The sequence below is a fragment of the Stomoxys calcitrans genome, chromosome 4 (assembly GCF_963082655.1).
Source record: "Stomoxys calcitrans chromosome 4, idStoCalc2.1, whole genome shotgun sequence".
NCBI classification, from domain to species: Eukaryota; Metazoa; Arthropoda; class Insecta; order Diptera; family Muscidae; genus Stomoxys; species Stomoxys calcitrans.
The window spans coordinates 169,785,735-169,809,402 of record NC_081555.1 but is presented as its reverse complement, the minus strand read 5'-3'; the positions used below and the strand labels follow the sequence as shown (position 1 = coordinate 169,809,402).

General features: G+C 37.7%; 1 protein-coding gene across 1 annotated transcript; it reads right to left on the bottom strand.

Moving 5' to 3' along the window:
- Positions 1–6,727: 6,727 nt before the first annotated feature.
- On the bottom strand, positions 6,728–23,668 carry LOC106081194 (uncharacterized). The gene is made up of 16 exons (XM_013243000.2): positions 23,487–23,668; positions 23,325–23,374; positions 22,933–23,128; positions 21,386–21,565; positions 20,457–21,318; positions 20,253–20,387; positions 19,962–20,173; positions 16,772–16,843; positions 16,372–16,700; positions 16,133–16,313; positions 10,888–10,947; positions 10,634–10,813; positions 10,250–10,566; positions 10,038–10,185; positions 9,794–9,970; positions 6,728–7,030 (listed from the first exon to the last, which is right to left on the bottom strand). Exons 1-16 carry the CDS (start codon positions 23,523–23,525, stop codon positions 6,875–6,877), a joined length of 3,294 nt encoding a protein of 1,097 aa, XP_013098454.2. The 5' UTR covers positions 23,526–23,668; the 3' UTR covers positions 6,728–6,874.

Here is a 23,668-nt window from a genome sequence, read left to right as displayed (position 1 = left end):
TCACTCTAGAGCGATTTAAATATGATAACAATTCAATATAAGCACCACAAAGTCTGCGTTCAGTAATTGAAAATAAACAAAAGAGTTATTTAAACACAAAATAAAAACATATTAACACATTCCTAATATTTGGTAGGATAGCCACGTTGTTTTAAGACTGCACTTAATCTATTTGGCATGGAGTTTACCAACTTCTCTGTTTCCTCTGATGTTATTTTCGCCCATTCTGCCTGCATGACACTTCGTAACATCTCCTTGCTGGTTATAACGTGCTGACGAATTTTTTTTCTCCAATAGATCCCAAAGATGCTCAATGGGGTTGAGATCTGGTGATTGGGGTGGCGTTTTAAGCTGCTTTAGAGTGTATGCTTTGGATCGTTATCTTGTTGGAACCAAAATGTCGTTTCTAACCCTAGTTTAGCAGCTCTTAAAACTGAAACTGATCAGAAATAAGAACAAGCATCATAAAAAGTAACGGTACTTTCGTCTGTCCGTCTGTCTGTTGAAATCACGCTACAGTCTTCAAAAAAAAGAGATATTGAGCTGAAACTTTGCACAGGTTAGTTTTTTGTCCATAAGCAGGTTAAGTTCGAAGATGGGCTAAATCGGACTATATCTTGATATAGCCCCCATATAGACCGATCCGCCGATTTAGGGTCTTAGGCCCATAAAAGTCACATTTATTATCCGATTTTGCTGAAATTTGGGACAGTGAGTTATGTTAGGCCCTTCGACATTCTTCGTCAATTTGGCCCAGATTGGTCCAGATTTGGATATAGCTGCCATATAGACCGATCCTCCGATTTAGGGTCTTAGGCCCATAAAAGCCACATTTATTATCCAATATTGTTGAAATTTGGGACAGTGAGTTGTGTTAGGCCCTTCGATATTCTTCGTCAATTTGGCCCAGATCGGCCCAGATTTGGATATAGCTGCCATATAGACCGATCCTCAGATTTAGGGTCTTAAGCCCAAAAGGGCCACATTTAGTATCCGATTTTGATGAAATTTGGGACAGTGAGTTTTTTCAAGCCCTTCGACTTCCTTCGTAAATTTGGTCCAGATCGGTCGAGATTCGGAATGAAAGGTGGTTTACATATATACCCGAGGTGGTGGGTATCCAAAGTTCGGCCCGGCCGAACTTAACGCCTTTTTACTTGTTTTATGTTGTTTTTTAATCATTAACTTTTTTTGCCAAAATTAAATGTTTATTTTTCACAATTTGGTTTAATTTTGGATAACGACAACTTTACGAGGTGATTTCTAAATACAGAGTTACCACCTAAGTATGCTGTAGTTACTTTTTGGAGAGTATTAATTTTGCAAATGGACTTTTTGCCTATGAAATTGGTCATAGGGCCCATAGTGCGGTGGCCAAATTCGAAGCAAAATCAAAACTTCTTAGAAATTGCGGTATGATTACAATTTTGACAGCCGCCGGTATTGACCAACCCAACTCTATATCTCTCCAAAAAAAAAAATTGGCAAACTTATTTCAACTATTTTTTTCCCTATCAAGAGTGTTGCCCCCAGTGTGCACTGCAGAGACGCCATCAGCAGAGCCTCTTAAACATATGAAAGAATCTTTAAAACTATTTATGAAAAGAGCATTTCAAAACTTATGATCCCAGCTGCAATAACAACTAAAACATAACACATCTCACCAACCACTTTGTAATAATTTGACTTATTGTAAAAAATTGTCTTAGCAGTTCAACATTTCCAATAAAAAGAACAAAATTATAGTAAAGTTTTTTTTTAACAAATTGAATTTTAAAAATTTTGATATAATTTCCATAAATACACATATGGGTTGTGTTTTGTTTGTTTTCTTCTTTAAATTACATTTTAAGATATTTAAACTAGGTATATATGTTCATACTTTGTAAGTAACTATTTTGCTAGAGTTAGGTCATTGTTTTTGCCTTTCAGTTTAGTTAAAATTTTAATATTAGTTTTTAACTTTTGTTTTGGTTTCATCTAACCAATCAATCAATAAATACACCTAAATTTGAAGTTATGCTTCTTTTTTCTTTTCTCAATTTTGTTTACTATGCATGTAAATATAAAGTTTTTTTTTTTTTTTTGAGTTAAAAGTTAAGAAATTGTTCTTGAAGATAAATAAATACGAATATATATATGAGTATGAGATTTGAGATTTTTTATGATTTTTTGAGATTTCTTTTTCTGAGTTTTGTTTGACAAAGTTTCGTTTCGAAGAGTTGGTTTTGTGTTATCATCAATAAAACTGACACCGAAAAATATATATTTATATTAGGGTTTTTTTTTTTGGTATGTAAAAGCTTAAGTATAGTTTCAATTTTTATTGAATAAATTCTTGTTTTTTTTTTTAATTGTAGTTTGTGTTTGTTAAAATTCATTAATTTTAATTTGGAAAAAAAAAATGTGACAAAACTTTGTTTTTTTTTTGAATTTTTAATATACATAAAAAAATACAAAATAGAAAATATATATTTTTTAATTAAGGTACATCAATTTAGGCGAAAAAAAACATTTACAGGATATGTCTGCCTGGCTTGTCAATAAGCAGCATTTGGGATTATGGCCATGAGCTGTTATGATTTTTAAGGAAGTTCCAGAATTGTTTTCATTGCCTTTTGCTTTTAGATTGTATGCAATTTCGATTATCTTTAAAGGATTTTTCATAGGTTTTCAATTTCTGCCAAACCAAAAACATTAAACGGTGCATGAACAATGGGTTATGTTATGTTTGGTGATTTAATTTAAATTGTTTTGTTTTTTTTTGCAATTTGTTTAAATATATTTTTGTTCAAGTTTTATATTTCGCCTATTAAAAAATCTTGATTTTATATGTTAGAAAAATTTATGTTTTTCTATTCTTTTCTTGGTAATTTTCATTATAAATTTAACATCAATAATAAACTTAATTTTTAAAAATATTTCAAAACAATTGCTTTGTCTTAAACCTGTAACCATTACACTTTGTGTGAAGGTAAAAAGGTAACGCTCGTGGAATATTAAAAATAATAATAAAAAATTTAAATAAAAAAAAAATATTTAAGAAAAAATAAACTAAAAAATTTTAAACAAATTATTTTATTATTCATGAGCTGCATAAAGATCAAAATGTTTTCAAAATTATTATCGACAGCTTTCTTCCAAGTAATGAGCAAAGTGTTTTTCTCATTTAAACAAATTTTGCCTAAGCTCATAACATTGATGATTGACTGGGAAATTTGTTGAAGAATACTGCTGATGAAGAAATGGAATCCCAGAAAGTGCAGTCCGCTTAACCTTTGTATCAAATTTTGCGAAAACATTTTGTACAAAACCAAATGGAGATTTTATTAATTTTTCTGCCCGAGTAAAAAAATTTAAATGGTTAGATCCAAACATATCTGAACTAAGATAAAGTTGTAACTAACTACAACAAAATGGATCTGCCATATTCAATTATATATAATTACTAGCTGACCCGGGCCCGCTCCGCTGCGCCTTCTTTTACTTTATATGGAATAAAAGTTTTCTTGGAATATTTATTTTCGACAATTAAAGATATTTTAGTGAAATACCATGCTACCAAAATAGTATATCGCTTGACTAACAGTTTAGCAATATAAGTGCCTTTATCTAAATCCCATATGATCTTTATTGGTCTACGAATTTAAGTTTTGATGTAAGGTGATGTCTGATTTAGTGGTGTTTTCGGGGGAGCGGTGGTCCCCCAGATACTTGGCCCTGAAAAAATATCAGCATCGTGCCCTTGTCTCACATACCATTTATTTAAACCCCATATTACAAGATGAGGCGTCCCCGAAACACATGGCCCCAAAATAGGTTATCAAATTCGTTGTCTAATCTCAAATACCTTTCATTTGAGCCACATATTGGCATGGTCGAAAAAATGTTTCCCTTTGGATTTGTTTTGGGAAAAGGGTGATGCCCTAACTAAATACATGGTCCAACATTTTGATATCAAATTCGTATTCTACTTCCAAATACCTTTATTTGAGCCCCATATTGCGATGGTCACTCAAAAATTGCTGATTGTGAGGTATTTTGGGAAAATGGTAGACCCCCAGAAAATTGGTCCCGAAAGTGGGTATCAATTCTTGCTCTACCCCCCAATACCTTTCATTTAAGCCCCACATTGTCATGGTCGGTTAATATGCCCGATTTAGGGGTATTTTGAGGAGTGGGGTGGTCCCCCAAACACTAAGCCCTGAAAATATATCAGCAACGTGCTCTATTCTCATATATCTATATATCATTTATTTGAACCCCATATTGCCATTGCCCTCAAAATTGGATATCAAATTCGTTTTCTAATCTTATTTAAACTTCTTATTGGAAAAGTCAGCAAATATGTCCGGTTTGGGGTATTGGCCCTAAAAACTATGAATATTTAGTTCCACTCTCTTTAAGACCCAAATTGTCTTGGTGAGACGTCCACTAGACAGTTGACCCCTAATGTTGATATCAGATACGTGGGCTACTCCCACATACCTTTAATTTGAGCCCCATATTTCCATAGTCGGCAAATGTGACCGGCTTGGGGGTGTTTTGAGGGATGGGCGGCCACCCAGCGAGTTGGCCTTGAAAATTTATATCGGATTCGTGTTCCACTTTAAAAACCCTCTTATTTGAGCCTCATATTGCAATAGTCAGAAAATACCTACTATTTGGGTGGTTTTGTGGGGGTAGGGTGGCCCCATAGACACTTTTCCCGAATATTGATATCATATTCGTGTTTTACTTCCAAAGACCTTTCATTTGAGCCCCATATTGCTATGGTCGTAAATTTGTCCCCATTGGGGGATATTTTTGGGGAGAGGCGGCCCCCAAAACACTGGGTCTCATATTTGGATATCAGATTCTGATTCTACATTCAAATACCTTCTTTTTGAGCCCCATATTCCCATGGTCAGTAAATAAGTCCTGTTTGGGGGGTGTTTTGGGAAAGGGCTTAATACTCTGTTTTGGGAGATCGATCTATATGGCAGCTACATCAAAAGATGGTCTGATCTGGGCCATATTCAACAAAAAGATGTAGGGGTCTTCTATTGGGTTGCCCAAAAAGTAATTGCGGACTTAAAATGATCAAATGATCGGACTTAAATGTCAAGATCAAGAATATATATACTATATGGGGTCTTTGACACATGTTTTAAGATATTACAAACGGAATGACAAAATGAGTATACCCCCATCCTATGGTATAAAAATACACAATTGTCTGTTTATATATATATATGTAAACCCCCTTTCGTCACAATCCGGTAAAAATTGGATAACTTAAACACCCAAATTCGGCAGGGGTCTAATATATATGACACTATTCAATTTTGTAGAACAAAATATTGGTCTTTTTGGCAGATATATCCAATTATAAACCGATCTGAACAATATCAAGGTCGGATATCGGGAAGCTTAGAAAAACTCACTGTTTGAAATTTCAGCGAAATCGGGTAATAAAATAAGCTTTTATGGGCTTCAGTCCCCTTATCGGCAGATCGGTTTATATGACAGCTATATCTAAATATAGTCCGATCTGAACCATATTAAGGTCGGATGTTAGGAGGCCTTTACCTACTCAATGTTCCAAATTTCAGCGAAATCGGATAAAAAAATAAAGCTTTTATGGAATTCATACCCTTTATCGGGAGATCGGTCTATATAGCTATGTCTATACATAGTCCTATCTGAACCATATTTGTGTGAATAGTCGGGAAGCCATAAACTATTCACGGTTTCAAATTTCATTGAAATCGTATAAAAAATAAAGCATTTATAGGCATTCGACTCTTTATCGGCAGATCGGTCTATATAGCAGCTATATCCAAATATGGTCAGATTTGGCCCGTTCAAGAACTTAACCAGCGTACATCAAAAAGACGCATCTGTGCAAAATTTCAGCTCAATGTCTCAAATACTGAAGGCTCTAGACTGATTAAAACAGACGGACGAACACGGACATCGTTAAATCGTCTTAGAATTTTACGACGATCCAAAATATATATACTTTGTAGAGTCGGAAATTTATATTTCGATGTGTTGCAAACGGAGTGACTTAATGAATATACCCCCTATCCTACGGTGGTGGGTATAAAAAATGTTAAAAAAATAAAAGTTTAATCGCTCTCTTATTTCGATCTTAAAAGCTTTTCGTGATTTTTCGAACATATTCTAGCTCGAGATCATATTTGATGCTTTCTATTCAAAGAATAGCATAGCAAAGAACTTATTAAAGTTATGCAAGTGTTTGTTGTTATTCAAAACATTTTAACTGGCAGGGTGGGTCACGATTTCTAATACGCCATGTATCTCTATCAAAACCAACACCAATAACATTACTCAAGAAAAATAAACTATGAATATACAGACATAATACACACAAAAATTGAAAAAAAATTTGAAAAATTATAAAAAAAAAATATAAATAAAACATAGATAAAAAGAAAATATATTTATAAAATATTAAAAAAAAAAAATTATGAAAAAAAAATAGAAAAAATAGTTTTGAAAAGTTTATTATCAAATCAAAGGGAAAGATCAACTTTAGAAATTCTTTTTATTAAGAAATAAATAAAATAACTCTATTTGCCCTATACTTAAAGTATATTTAAAAAAAAAATTTATATAAAAAAATTAAAAACATATTAAAAAAAAATTAAAAATAAGTCATTTTACCATGGGAATAACCTATTTATAATTTTTCTCAATGTATAATTTTTTTGTTGCGAGTGTTACCTTATTTACCGCTTATCCTTCAATTATTTCTATAGTTTTTTTGTTTTTCTTTTGCTCATTTTATCTCTAATGTTTCCTTAATTTGTTCTTTGATTTTGATTTACTCTTAAAATTAATGTCCTTCTGGCCTTAAAAGTCAGTGTCACATAAAAGACGGTGATGATTTTCTAGAACGCGATCGAGGTTTCGAAGGACTTTTGAGGCTATGTCTAGAGGTACTGCGTGGCTTAAAGCCTCCGGCATCTGACCAGGGTTCCGAAACACGTCCGTACCAATGAATGAGATCCATTACTTCAAGCTGAAAATAAAATAAGACACATTTTTTTTTTAAATTAAGAGTTACAATTTGAGGAAATATCCTGTAATAAATCAAGTAAAAGCGTGCTAAGTTCGGAAGGGCCGAATCTTGGAAACCCACCACCATGGATTTTGCTTAAATATGGTACTTGGCGCAATTGTTGAGAGTCACAACAGAACACTATATGCAAATTTTCAGCCAAATCGGATAAAAATCACGCCGTGTAAGGGCTCAAGAAGTCAAATCGGGAGATCGTTTTATATGGGAGCTATGTCACGTTCTTTACCGATTTGAACCGCACAGATGTTGTGAGTCATAACCGAATACCATGTGGAAAATTTCAGCCAAATCGGATAAAAATTGTGGCTTCCAGGGGCTCAAGAAGTCAAATCGGGAGATCGGTTTATATGGGATCTATATAAGGTTATACACAGATTTAAACCATACTTTACACAGTTATTGGAAGTCAAAATAGAACACTATGTGCAAAATTTCAGCCAAATCGGAAAATAATTGCGGCTTTTAGGGGCTCAGGAAGTCAAATCGGGAGATCGGTTTATATGGAAGCTATATCAGGTTCTTGACCGATTTGAACCGTACTTGGCACAGATGTTGGGAGTGATAACCGAATACTATGTGGAAAATTTCAACCAAATCGGACAAAAATTGTGGCTTCCATGGACTTAAGAAGTGAAATCGGGAGATCGGATTATATGGGAGCTATATCCAAATCTGAACCTACCTACATCAATATTAAGTATCTGTGCAAAACTTCAAGCGGCTAGCTCTACGCTATCGTGATTTCGACAGATGGACGGACGGACATGGCTAGTTCGAATATTTAATCGGTCCTAGATCAATATTTCGACGAATGACTAGATTAGTATACCCCCATCCTATGGTAGTGGGTATAAAAATCGTCTTTAAAAAAACGCAGACGATTATTGTAGCGATTGGACTATAATAGAAACATTATTCGAATATAGAACAATCAATGCAGTATTTATGTTTTTTTGGACTTCAATGTTAGTGATTAATAAAAATCTCTAAATTAGATAAAATTTTCAATCGGGAGATTGATCGACCTCGAATAGCCCCCATATAGACCGATCCCATAAAATCCACATTTATTCTCCAATTTTGCTGAAATTTGGGACAGTAAATTGTATTAGGCCCTTCAACATTCATCTTCAATTTGGCTCAGATCGTTCCAGATTTGGATATAGCTGCCATATAGACCGATCTCTCGATATAAGGTTTTGGGTCCATTAAAGGTGCATTTATTGTCTGATTTCGCCGGAATTCGGAACAGTGAGTAGTGTTAGGCTCTTCGACAACATTCCGTAATTTGGCCCAGATCGGTCCAGATTTCGATATAACTGCCTTATAGACCGATCTCTCGATTCAAAGTTTTGGGTACATAAAAGGCGCATTTATTGTCCGATTTCGCAGACATTTGGGACAGTGAGTTGTGTTAGGCCCTCTTCAATTCGGCCCAGATCGGTTCAGATTTTGATATAGCTGCCATATAGACCGATCTCTCGATTTAAAGTTTTGGCCCCATTAAAGGCAAGTGCGATTTCGCTGAAATTTCAAACCGTGACTTATGTTAGGCTTTTCGACATCCGTGTCGTATATGGTTCAGATCGGTCTATATTTGGATATGGCTACCAAAAAAGACCAATATTTGGTTCTACAAAATTGAACAATGACTTGTACTCTATAGAACACTTAATATCCGTGTCGAATTTGGCCCAAATCGGAACATATTTCGATAAAGTTGCTATGTGGGCACACATTATGCATTTTTCAATGGATTATGACGAAATGGGGCTTACATATATACCGGAGGTGGTGGGTAACCAATATCTTATCAATATATAGCAAATGCCTCAATAGTTGTTTAGAAGTTAAATTTTTTTTGGATTTATTAAAAAGTTAAAATTTTTTAATTTAATATCAGCAGACAGTATTTGCTGATATCATTAAACTAATTTTTTGGGTGTAGAGGTTAGCATGTCCGGCAATGATGCTCAACGCCCAGGTTCGAGTCCTGGCGATAACGTAAGAAAAAATTTTCGGAAATGGTTATTTTCTCCTAATGCTGGCGACATTGTGAGGTACTATGCCATGTAAAACTTCTTCCCAAGGAAGTGTCGCACTGCCGGGCTCGGCTATAAAAAGGAGGCCCCTTATCACTCAGCTTAAACTAGAATCGGACAGCACTCATTCATTAGTGAAAAGTTTTGTCTTGTTCCTTTATGGAATGTTCATGGGCAAATTTGCAAATTGGCATACTGGCATTAAAACCTCCTAACTCGTAACCTTTCGGTGTTGTCGTGACTCCTCTCCCAGTCCTCACAGAAATGTCGGTCATGTCCTTTTTTAATACATCAGTCGGTCCGTCTACTTCGTTGTTTAGAATTTGGACATTTCAGGTTTAGGTTTGTAAATCATGATTCATGATTATCAACATCAGCGGAATCCATTCAAAGCATTATTGCTCTACTAAAAAAACGGGATTTTCCCGGCAATTGTTAGCTCATAATCGTTATCGGATGTTAAAGGCAGCTATCCAAGGTGACACCTATGGGAGATCAGTGTTTATAATTGAAATGAGACAGGATGCAAATTAGACCTGAACTTTGCCAAGTAAAAAGCGCTCAGATGCGTTACTTGGTAACCCTCATACCCTTCGACACTGATTCCATTCTATATCTCCTTGCCGAAGTTAATGTCCTTTGCTTGTTAGTATTTACTTACTTGCAATGGTCTGGATAATTCCTTAAACATAGCAGCCTTTGTTAAATGAGAGTTCTGTGATAGAAATGAAAGACACTTGGATTTTAAGGCCGAGGCCATGTAATGATCAGCTATGCCCAGTAGACATAAGACCGAATGTTCATCGATTTGGGAATTTAAAGTATTTTCACACAATTCCTATAAAAATATATCCACAAACAAATATTAGTAAAAAATTTAAGTAATAATTAAATACCTTAGGTACCTTTAAATCTTCAATAGAGTATTTATCAGCCAATAGCATCAATTCACAAATTTGCTCGGCTCCCACTGTCTTATCAATGGGAGCTCCATATAGGTATAAGAGAAGACGGCGAAAGATGACGGGAGAACAATCGGTGACCACAATTTTCCTTTATAAAAAAAAAGAAAAACTATGAGTAAGCTCTAGATTTTCATAATTTTCGTTTCAATTACCTCGTCAAACTCTCCTGCATTCCCGACATCAAAGCCTTTTTAAACCATTCACAACGTGCTGCCACAATCACACGATGAGCACGAAAGTTATGCACCTGTATGGATGATTTATGGGATGCCATCAGTTGTATATCCATGGAATTTTTATCCATGACACTGATATTAGGCACAGTACTATGTGCCGGCTGTGGTGAGTACATATGGACTTCAAATTCCATATCCGATAATTGAGCAGAGTGCAGGAGACGTAAAGCATTCTTCGATAGATTACTGCTGATCGCAATGGGAGGTTCGCATAGATGGCGGATGAGATTAAGCTGGGATTTTGGAAAATATTTTTAAGAATCAATTTTTGGAAATGTTTTGGTAGTTTAAGACTTTCACCTTGATACTATTATAATCATGATCTTGGGTACGTTCCATAAGCAAAGGATCTAAACTCAATTCGAATGTGTCTTCGCTTTGCAATGTATTCAATTCACTTTCCAATATATTCGAAGGTTCCAAAAGACCCAACTCTATTAGGGTATGAGTGAATTCCTGCTTTTGAACAAGTTTACAGATCTGTGAAAAAGTTTTTATGAAAATTCATTTGAAATAAATGCTATAGGAATAATTTTATTTTTATGTTTCAGTACCTGGCTCATGGCGTCCTTCAAAGCAGATTTATGATCAAATACTTTCACAATAACCCCATTCTGTAAGAAATAAATCCGATTGGTTAAGAAAATGTTATTAAGGAAGAAAGCAAAAGAACAAAATTTCTTTACAAAAATTTTGGGTCAAACATCCTTTGCCAAAAACCACTCAAAAGGACATTTGTGTGCAGTGAAAGCTACCCAAAAGAAAGAAACCCAAAACGGACATAAAGATCTCCAAAAATTATATGGGCTCCCATGAAAAGTCTCTTGGACTAGAGTACGAATGTTTCTGGAAGACCGGCCCACCTCCCAAAAAGCCCCAAAAAGGATGTTAGTTTTTCTTCACGGATAAGATTGAAAGGTCTTTGGGAGAAAGGTGGAGTTACATTCAAATGCAACTCTGCAAACAGATCCCTCAAAAGCTACGCGCAAAAGTTTAACCATGTTTTAATTTGACCATTGAACTCGAGCTTCATTCTGTGTTGCCGATCGTGAAGAAGTGTTTTTAGGCGTCAAAGTTAAAAATTGTTTACATTTTGGGCCTTGCTTTTGTGGAATAAGTTTGCAGAGTTGCATCTGAATTTTTGAGGAGCCAAACGTACATTTCTACGACAGTGAATTTAGTAACGTAAACCTTAGTAGTAACAACACCTCACCAGACCTACATTTTTATGTTGAGCGTTTTGAACAAAGCGATATCGTTAGCGCTGTATAATCGATTAAGTCTAATGCCATTGGTTCTGATGGTATTGATCGAAGATTTTTTTAGGATAATTCTATCCTTTATTCTTCCGTATATGCGCCATCTTTTTAACAATATTATTTTAAGGAGTTGCTATCCACAGTCTTGGAAACGGGCAAGGATAGTCCCAATACCAAAGAATAACCAGGAATTTAGGCCAATAGCAATACTTCCATACGTCTTTAAGATATTTGAGACTCTAGTCAACCGGAAAATATCAGAATATATTGCAAATAATTCGCTGCTAACAGATTTTCAATCTGGTTTCCGGCACTACTGCACTTTTGAAAGTAGTTGAAGATGTAAGGAGTGATATTGACAGCGATAAAGTTACCTTTCTTGTTCTCTTAGATCATTCGAAGGCATTTGATTCCATTGATCTCAATATACTTTGCCTTAAACTGAAACATTTATTTAAATTTTCTGAAAGAACAACGGATCGTATATTTTCGTATCTTTCGAATAGAAGATAATCGGTAGTGTTGATAGCCGGTATTCTAGTTATCTTTCAGTCTCAAGAGATGTTCCACAGGGGTCTGTATAGTTTTTTCCATATAGCAATGACCTTCCTGGACAGTTGCGCAACTGTGGTATTCATATGTATGCCGACGACGTACAGCTGTATATGAGCTCCTCGCCGGAGAGGTTGATCGATGGCGTACTTCGCCTTAATAATGACTTGGATAGGATACACACATGGGCAAACGCCAACGGACTACTTTTAAATCCAACAAAGTCAAAGTGCCTTGTAATTGGTAGGAATCGGGTGACAATGCCGCCCAATCTTAATGTGGCAATTATTGGAGCACCAATTCAGATTGTTGCATCTGCAAGACACCTTGGGTTGGAGTTTGATGATAGACTTTCATGGAACAATCATATCAGTATGACAATGGGCACGACCTACGTCGTTTTACGAAACTTATATATGAGTCGACAATACCCCTTTGTTAGTAAGAATGCTTTTGGCTAGGACATTTAGGGGGACATTTTTTACTTCAATATTGTAACAGTAACATTGCTTAAATTGTTAAATATTTGTTATCGATTATTGTTCTATTTAAACGAAAACTTGTTGAACTCATTGTATTTATCAATTTTCCAACCCATGCTTTATATAAGACACTGTCTTTTGTATGGGGTTGCCTAAAAAGTAATTGCGGATTTTTTAAAAGAAAGTAAATGCATTTTTAATAAAACTTAGAATGAACTTTAATCAAATATATAATTGCCATTTTGTTCGATAACCTTTTGCCATCTTCCTGGCAAATTTAGTATTCCACGCTCATAGAACTTCTGGCCTTTATCTGCCGAAAGTTTTACCATTTAAGGAGTTCTGCAAAGATCGAAATAAATGGTAGTCTGATGGTGCAAGGTCAGGGCTATATGGTGGATGCATCAAAAGTTCCCAGCCAAGCTCACTCAGTTTTTGGCGAGTGACCAAAGATGTGTGCGGTCTAGCGTTGTCCTGGTGGAATATGACACCTTTACGATTGACCAATACTGGTCGCTTCTCCTTGATGGCTGTATTCAATTTGTCCAATTGTTGACAGTAAACATCCGAATTAATCGTTTGGTTCCTTGGAAGCAGCTCAAAATATACCACACCCTTCCAATCCCACCAAACAGACAGCATAACCTTATTTGGGTGGATATCAGCCTTTGAAGTGGTTTGAGCTGGTTCACCATGCTTGAACCATGATCGTTTTCGACTAACGTTGTTGTAAACAATCCATTTTTCATCTCCAGTTATGATTCGTTTTAAAAACGGATCGAATTCGTTGCGTTTAAGGTGCATATCACAAGCGTTGATTCGGTTTGTTAAATGAATTTCTTTCAATACATGTGCTACCCATATTAAAATTGACGCCAAACAAACAAATGTAAACAAAATTTCGCGCACTTTTTTTCTAAAGCACGCTAAAAGTAACAGCTGATAACTGACAGAAGAAAGAATGCAATTACAGAGTCACAAGCCATTGAAAAAATTTGTCAACGCCGACTATATTACTATATAATAAAATACAAATACAATACAAAAGAAGAAAAAAAATATATATATAAAATACATGTTGAAGCCAGTTCAACAAAACTATTACTAATGATCCTAACCCTAATATGAATTACACTGAACTGAATCTTTAAAATTGTTTTAAGTGTCTCTAAGTAAACTTTCTTACCCGTGGATTTACATATTTTTATCAGCTTGGCAACCCTTTATGCATTCTAGGCAAATGGGCCAAAAGCTTTCACTCAAACGGATAAAGGGCAGCCATATTAACCAAATTTCCAATTCGCGTTTTCGTAAATCTATTCACTTTTACCTTACTTGCACCGCCTCTACTTCACTTGCGCAGCATCAACTTAAGAAAGCGGTAAGGACTTGCGGATTACCTATAAACTGAACGAATTAAAATCTGACCTGTTGTGTTTTATTCTTCCTTTTTTCATATTTTTACACTTTGGAAGAATCATTTTTAAATGCAGCCCATTTACAGCTACTTGCAACCCAACTTTTACATGGTCCTTCGAACCGGATTGCATCGGAGAAATGTAACTTGCACGGTTTTTCGGGTCACTTTATACCTCCGCATGCTCCACATATGGGTGGTTGTGGGAGAGAGCTGTAAAGAACATGAAGTCTCACTTACGAAAAGTTGCCTACAAAAAAATTCAAAATACAAAATTCACATTCGAAGAATTTTCGACACTTCTAGTTCGAATTGAGAGTGTACTTAACTCTTGACCACTCTCTCCCATGACTGCGAACCTTTCTGATCAGCTTCCATTGACTCCTGGTCAACTGCTAAGATGAACTACCTTCTGTTCTGTTCGGAAGAATATTCCGATGTTTTATCAATTCTTAACCGCTGGAAACGACTCAAGGCCATCCAGATTCAATTCGGTATGCGCTGGAAAACTAAGTACATCTCTGACTTACAAAGTCGTACAAATGGGAAGCTGCTCAACAAAATTTGAAAGAAAATGATTTTGTGGTCATTAAAGAAGACAACTTTCCACCCAGTGAATGGGAGCATCACTATAAAATGCAGTCCAGCCACAGCTACTGGTGTGCACATAGTATGTAACTCCACCTAAGAGTACGAATCTGATTAAAAACCCTCCAAGCGTATTTCGTGGCTGATCAAGACAATATGGAACCCGGAGAGGACCAGTAAATAACTTAATTCCTACTTCACTTTACTTTAATTGGCTATGACAGAATATTTGTTCCACTAGCCGAACATAGAATAGCGTTCCAAGCGCCTCGATCTTCTGCGCTCATTCTATAATCTCTGACACCAAATTTCGAGGTGTCTCCCACAACTTGATCTTTCCATCGGGCTTTAAGTCTTCCCGGTTTGCGTGTACCACCGTGTTTGCCTCCAAAATACTTCTTTACTGGATCTTCTTCATCCATTCTGACAACAATACCTAGCCAAAGCAGCCATTGTATTTTAATGTGTGTAATTTGCTATCGTCGTCATACAGCTCATACAGCTCGTGGATCATACGTCGCCTATATTCTCCTTTAACGCAAACTTGTCCATATATTTTACGAAGAATCTTTCTCTCAAATACTCCAAGCACTGCCTCATCTGCTTTTACCATATAACAGAACCATATAACAGCACGGGTAGGAGTAAAGGAGTATTGAAGGCGGCTTTGTAATCAACAAAGAGATGGTAGGTATTGATTTGTCCTTCTCGGGTCTTTTCCAGGATTTGGCGCAGTGTGAATATCTGGTCCTGGTTGGATTCACCAGGTCTAAAGCCGCATTGGTAGGGTCCAATTATCTCATTGACATTTGGTTTTAATCTTTCACACAGTACGCTCGAGAGTATCTTGTATGCGATGGGGAGGAGACTTATTCCTCTGTAGTTGGCACATTCCGTCTTTCCGATTTCCTTCTTTGTCCCTGCAGGAGGATGTGCCTGCACCAAAGCCATCGTTTTGAAGTTTAATTTTTTGGTAGTATTTCCGGACTTTATTCTGACTCCTGTACATCTCAATTCGCTCACACTCACGTCTTTCCATTTCCTTTTTCTTTCTGCGGAATAGATGTTTCTCCTCTCTCCTTTTTACTCGATACCTCTCCATCTGATTGCTCTATATGCTGCATTCTTGGCTTCAGTAGCATCTCGACACTCTTGATCGTACCATGGGTTTCTTGGAGGAGGCTTCCGGTACCCAAGAACAGATTTCGCAGCATTTTCCAGGTAATGGGCAATAGTTTGCCACTGCGCCATTATATCATCGGAACAAGGAGTGCTTTCATCAAGCAGTTGGGTCAGTCGAGTGGAGTATGCCGTTGCCATTTGTTGTGTTGCAGCTTTTCAATGTCCTGCTTCCGTGCAAATAACTTAATTCACCTACATAATATTATTTTTCCCTTTCTAAAAACCCATTTTTTGATTGTAAGAAGCCCATATAGTCTACTATATTTCGACAAGATTTACTCAAATATCTGCGGCTGCAGAAAAAAATGTTAAAACTTACAATTTGTGATGTGGCCAGTTTAAAGCAAAACTTAAACTCTTTCCAACCCAATTTCTCCTCCAAGCGATCCGATAGGTTTTCCATAATCAAAATATAAGTAGGGATATCCAAGATCAATTGTTCCAGATTTTGATGGATGGTGCTGCGTTTGCACAAGAAATCCATTTCGCAATAAGTAATTCTAAAGAAAAATATATTATTTGAATTTCTTTTTTTCGTAAAACATTTGAAGTCCTTACTTTTTATCCCTAATTATATCCAACGCAGCCGATATACGACCATATATATCCCTCATCTTACGCACTTCATACATATAGAGTACAAATTTCAAATCATTTTCGGCACTCATTAAACGTTGCTTATCCGAAGGGTTCTCATACAGCGTCAGACCTATGGGTGGCCCTCGACGAGGTCTTGGCGACAGAGGTGGCTGACTGAACAGTGTGGTGACCGTGGCATCTTCCATCGGATTGTTGGCGGTTATGAAGGTATTATTTTGTATTTGCATAGCAACTGCATCATCAGTTGCATATTTCATAGATAAATCTAAATGTGAGCATTTCAAGTCCTGATTAGAGAGAGAGATGAAATGTTTAAGAATATTTTGGCAAGGATTTGCTGGTGAAACATGTTACTTACTTTACACATTTTCTCTAAAGAATTTTTGATTTCCTCTATCACACTAGTTAAAATCAATAAAGTTTTTTCAATCTGAAGTGATAGAATAAAATGATTAAATAAAAAAAGAATATTTAAATAAAAGTTGATAGGCCAAACTTTGGATATTCAGCATCGTGGATATATACACGTATAAAAAAAATGATGATCATAGTTATAAAATTTACCCCATTGGTTCACAAAAGTGAAGTGAATGCACAGATGATGTCAGATTAACCACAAATGTTGACAAGTCAACAACAGTTTTTAGTGAACTTCACATTTGAACAACGTCTAGTTCACAATTGTTTAAATATTGCATTAAGTTGTTGTCTGCTGAGAATCGAACCTATGTTCCATCCATTCCATGACTATGCATTTACAAATGCCTTACCACTTTGTACCAAGGCAGCCTAAGTACAACGAGCCTTCACAAAATCATCCCCACAAGATGACAATGACAATGACACCATATTTGTTCTATCAGTGTATATATATCTCAAGACTTTAAATCGGGTCCAATAATGGCAGGACTTATAAACAGGTCTAGCCAGAGTACTTTAGTCTGGTAACAGAAGACCCACAAGGCACTCCACAGGTTGCATTTTATCGCCACTCCAACTACGAAACCTGAGTGAAGAGGGATATGAATCCGTCTGATGTGTTACAATATTTCTAAGTGGTAGCGATCCGAATCAATTATGCAGGAGGGCCGAAAAGGTTCTTGAGGATTATATTTAACTGAGCTACACTAGGGGTTTGCGCGAGCAGACTCATATATATCTGTTTACTAAGAAGACAAAATTGGACCAATTAGAGGCACGTTTCCTCAACGTAACGATTTCGACATGGGAAAATTTTACTGGTACACTCAAGTAGCTTACTGAGTATTTTCTGCTGGATACGACCGGCAATCTTTTGGAACGGCTTATTAAGCCACGGCTCTACGACTCCACCATTAAGGTAGGTGGACTCTCAAAAAGCCAACATGAATTCCGAGTAGCAATGTCCACGATCGGAGCTCTAAGAGACGTGATGGTGATAGTAGAGACGACTAGGCAAAGTAACCACTACTCTAGGCAGATTGTCTTCATAGCCATACAAGATGTGAAGAACGCATTCAATAGCCACAGATGGTCTGAAGTCCTCAAAGCACACAGATACTGGCTTATATGATGCGAATAATGAGAAGTTACTTGCATAACAGGGTACTTGTCTATAACTCTCAGGATGGAACGAGTGAATATGAGGTAACATTAGGAACGGCGCAATGCTTCATACTTGGATCGGATCTTGGAATGCCAGTATTGAATACTACGCACATAAATGCCAGACAGAACCTTTTGGATATGCTGACGAAATCGCTGCAGTCATAACGGCAAGAGACCCGGAAGGTGCAGAGCGCAAAATACGATAGGTGATGCTAAGGGCAAAGTTGGCTGGAGAAAACGGAGTTGCTACCCCAAACGAGAAAAAGTATCCCAGTGGAAGTGAATATGCCCACAGATGACATACTGGTGAAATCCAAGAGATTGGTCAAATATCTAAGGAACCAACTCCGTCGACAAATGACAAATATAATTGGGCCTCTCCAGAACAGGCGCAGACTCTTAATGGAGACTTTCAACAGCATCCTGCTCTTTGGGCGCGAAAAACTGCAGACAGCATGCTGAGCGAAATCTCTGTTCTTGCTACGGAGGACGGCGGCTCTTAGGGTTATATCATCCTACAGGACAGTGGCGGAGGCCGTTGGCCTTATAATAGCCTGAATGGTTCCCATAGACCTACAGGCCATGGAGCGCGTCAGGCTCTACGCCACACCCAGAGAGGACAGAGTCACATTCAAACGGCTCATACTCGGGCCATAAAATAGGAGTATCGATAGAGACTTTCGAGTAATGACAACAAAGGTGGACAAATGAGAATCGGGTCAGGCGGACGATCCGATGTACGGATGTGGAGAAATAGGTAGCACGGTGATGTCAACTTTAAGATCACACAGATGTTGACAGGCCATGGTTACTTCCGAAAATATCCGCCACGAAGTGCAACACCCAGAGAGGACAGAGTGACATTCAAACGGCTCATACACGGAACATACATATGGGACTATCGATAGAGACTTTCGAGTAATGACAACAAAGGTGGACAAATGAGAATCGGGCCAGGCGGACGATCCGATGTACGGATGTGGAGCGATAGGAAGCACGGCGATGTCAACTATGGGTTGCCTAAAAAGTAATTTGCCGATTTTTCATATAGTCGGCGTTGACAAATTTTTTCACAGCTTGTGACTCTGTAATTGCATTCTTTCTTCTGTCAGTTATCAGCTGTTACTTTTAGCTTGCCTTAGAAAAAAAGTGTAAAAAATGTATATTTGATTAAAGTTGATTCTAAGATTTATTAAAAATGCATTTACATTCTTTTAAAAAATCCGCAATTACTTTTTGGGCAACCCAATATTACATCACACAGATGCTGACAGGCCATGGTTACTTCCGAAAATACCTGCTTAGAACAAGCAAATGCTATTCCAGCAGGTGCATTTATGAGGAGCTAGAAGTTGCAGACGAAATGGAAAATACATTCTTCCAGTGCTAGCGCTGGCTTGAAAGACGCAGCGACTTGGAAACAGCCATTGGCGACGTTTCGCCTGGGACAATGGTCCAGAGGATGCTGAAAGACAAGAAGAACTGGGAGGCGGTGATGAGATACGCCGAACAAGTACTGCGCAGGAAGAATATAGACCTGGAAATGATAGGAAAAATCACCAAATATGGGATCCACTTCGAAGTAATGCGAAAGCAGTCTCGAGGTGGAATTTATCCCCATGGGTTACATAGGGTGCGTTTTTACAGTTGATTACGGAGTCCAGTATAAGGCGAGAGAAGTACTCGTCAAATGGGTAAAGCATTTCCCCATGCTAATTAGCGAAAAAAATAAATAAAAAGGAGGTACTATTTAAGGTCCAACTGATACCAGTCTTGAAAAGTTGTTTGAACCAGAGAGATAAGGGGCCCAGATAATGTATAGTCGCCGCAGCCTGACTTTTGCCTTACTTTACTTGTTCTTCTGATCTTTATGAAATTTGGCTACGATTTATTGTGTTGTTATAGGGGATATCCAAAGTTTGACCCTTCTTAATATTAATAGAAAAATATTCGTCACATACCTCAGGTACTAAGTAATTAGCTAATTCATCTTTTTCCTCAGGCGTTAGACTTAAAAATACATTCAAAATGTTCCGAAGCAATTGATGTAGTTGTGACATAAATATGGGTATACGAGTGCGGACATATTTGATGATTTCATTCTTTTGGTAACGAGCAATATCGGCCGCATCCTTAATAAATATATTGCAAAATTGTAAAATTTTGGCACATCCTAGAAGAAACCAATACAAGCAACAACAACACAAACAACAATCAGCAAAGACATTCTATAAAAATCTTAAAAAGCATACCTATAGAGCATTCTCTTAAACTATCCTTAAATGTGGCATAAAGTAAGGCGGGTTCATGTGATATTGTGACGGGATTTATGGTTTGTATGACACGATTCAGAATACTGTGCAGATCCATGATGATATTAACAACAACTGTAATGAAAAACAAGATAATGTCAGCAAGACTAAAACTTAGAGCTGAATCTATGACTCCCAACTTACATTTCTTTAATTTGATCATTTTCAAATATTTTTTTGCCGGCTCAGCCAATTTCATTAGCGAAGGCTGAGCCTCGGCAAAATTAATCAATTTCTCACAAACATCCTCATTCATATCGGGCATTAGGGACTCCGTGTAAAGCCAATGCAGTATAGGAGTCAGCAGGAAAGCAGGCAGATCATATAAAACTCCCACCGGTGTCAAAGGTGATGAGGGTGGGGTGTCCATGGAGCTGGGAAATGGTGAAGGAGATCTGGCCCTAAATGGTGACAGCGGAGGTCTCCTGGTATTGCAGCTACTCGAGCTACACACTTCCGAAGTTTGTTGCAACATTACATCCTGACAAAAATTGAAAATATTTTTCGGCTGAGGCTGTAGATTATGATTCTCCAGATGGGAATCGGAGTGTGAGGTTGGTGGAAATCGCCTCATGCCTCCCTCGATGTTAAGCAAGTTGAGACTGCTACCATTTTGCTGAGGTTTAGTGGAAAGGCAATTAAAGGAGGAAGATAGCTGATGATGATGTTGTTGTTGCTGCATTTTCATGCCGGTTGTGCCACCTCCACCCCCCAGCACAGCATGCTCTGTGGGGGGTTGTAGATAAATGGGCGATAGATTTAGGCGGGGTAACGATTTTTGATGATGAGCTTCTAGAGTGGCTTGTGTACTGCTCGTATGCGGTGTAGTCACCGATATTTTAATGGGATTGGGAGAATTTGGTACACTGGCATTTTCCTTGGCTTTCACCATGAGTGTATCCTGTGTTCGACTTACTGTCTGAGGTATCGATATAGTGCTGGAATGATGAACGCACATGCTGCAATCAAATCCGTTTAGCCTTAGAATGGCGGCATGAACATGGTACTAGTAGTGGACGAGAAGGGGGATTATTATTTTTAGATATAGTAAAAATATTGAGTTTTTCACCCACCTCACACCCATCAGAACTTTTAATGATGACATCAGAAAAGTAAGAATCACTCAGTGCCTCTCCAAAGGAAAATTCCTTTTCCTGCCCTGCTGCCTGACCTTCTTTTAAGCGCTTGCATTCCACAGCATACCAGTTTTCACAAAACAATATCAATGTATCCGAGGGTGCTAAAGTTGTGGTCTGCAATGGGAAAATAAAAATTAAACAATGGACCCAAGATTGCTAGCCACTTCACTGGGGGACCTTTGGTGTGTTCGCACAACCAGAAGTTATCAGAGGAAACGAAGATAGACAGACGGAGAAACAACATAAGGCGGCACAAGACGACACAAATTCACAAGTAAAAAAATGGGGAACCACGCTGACAGAGAACTCAAACTGGGGAAACTATGGCCCAGTCAGTTAACTCAGGCCTCCACAGAATGGACTAAGTGACTGTAGGGAATTCAGGCACAGAAATATGTTTTCACCCATTTTCGTGTGTCTTTTCCTCGCAATTACAGGACAGTGTCACAAAAGGTGCTCGACCTTATCCATCTCCTTCTCATCATCATATAGCCTGTGGAACTCTGCCTCTCCCTGCAAACAACGCGGCGTTAAGAACCTGACGTTGCAATGACCAGTCAGGATCAAGTCATGCTTTCTCAGGCCCAGGATAAGCAACATCCTATTCCGAGAAATACTCGGCCGCTGGGCCTTTGCCAGCATGCAAACATATCCCACGCCTCATTTACACGGCCATTGTAGGCAGGGCCCACCTTAACATAAAGCTCGAACAAGGGAGGGCTCACAGATTTCTTAGCACGATCTGCGCTAATCAGCAGTCGGCTGAGTCGGCAACTTCGTTCCCCCTTGATGACCCGAGATCCAGCAGAGACTAACAGCCTTACCCATGGCTTGAAGAATATCTGGTTAGATAAACTAACCAGTCTCAACCCAACGAGGCCCATCGCTAGAGCCTTTGGCGTCACCTGACTGTCCACCTATATAATGACAATCTGATCAGTCCTTTTCGACATTGTATTCAGTGTCTTCAACGATGCGACCGTCCCGAAGGTTATATGATTTCCTGATTCCAAGGAACTCGATAAAGACGCCTGCCCCAATGCCCCTTCAAATTTAAGGCTATCTAGGTATACATTAAATACCAGGAAGAGAGGGTTACCACGTGCCCAAGGAAGAACTTATCACCATGCCCTTGATTTGAGGAGCGCTAGATTTCTCAGAAACTTAGGCTTATGGCACTCTTCATTGCAACCTGTATGTTGGTTATCATAAGCGTAGTGCTTATGGCCCTTAGATTCGCTAAAACAGTCTCCGCGAAAAAAAAAATCCTTTACAAACACCCTCCAATCCTCTTAAATAGTATCATCGAGATTCATTAAAGTTATATCTGTCACCTTTGACCTATTACGTATCTTGGAGGTAGGAACGTTACCAATTTTATTGAACTTTAAAATCGCCTAAACATATAGAATTCAGATACCAAATTATACTTAAAGCAATGTTTAAAAATATGAAAACCTTAACAAAAAGAGCCAACTTACATTAAATTCAATACTGTGTCCCGCAAAAGCACCAAATATCAATCGTGGATTATTCTCATTGACCTCGAATGTTTCACAGCTGAAAAGGACGCTGGCCGAATCACAGCAACTCCCACAGTCTTTGCTTTCCGGCAGGGGGCTGACCAAATCATTGTACCACGTTATATCACTGGTATCATCCAAACGGAATTTTATGCTGCAGGAAGCGCCATACAAAGGAAAAGAACAAAACTGGCTTATAAATGTCAAATAACACTCAGAGCAAGAAAACAATTCAATAAAAGTCGAGGCATTGATATTTTCATAGCGTGCATTGCATGCATATTCACAATATTCATAGTGCTCATATATGTGGCAATGGCATACTCCCACGTTCCAAGTGTTTTTCTTACCCTTCCAAACCGGATATTTCTTTTTTGCCTTCAAACGTACAGGAAACAATCTGAAAACAAGCGGATATATTTCACTTGTTATTTGTTTTAGTATTTCTGTTATGTCTTCGAACAGAGGACTGAGATGGGCAGCTCAAAACCCCTTAAAAAGCCCTTACTTACCTCCCATGTACCGTGAAAGGTATGTTCAACAGCTGCCATGGCTCTGCTGCCGCTTTTAGCAATGCTGCTACTGCTGCTGCTGCTGCTGCCGCCTGTATGGCTGTTTCTTCAGCATAAATAATAAATAGAGTGGGCGAGGTACATACAATGGCGATGGGAGACCGCCAGGGGGTTATACTTGC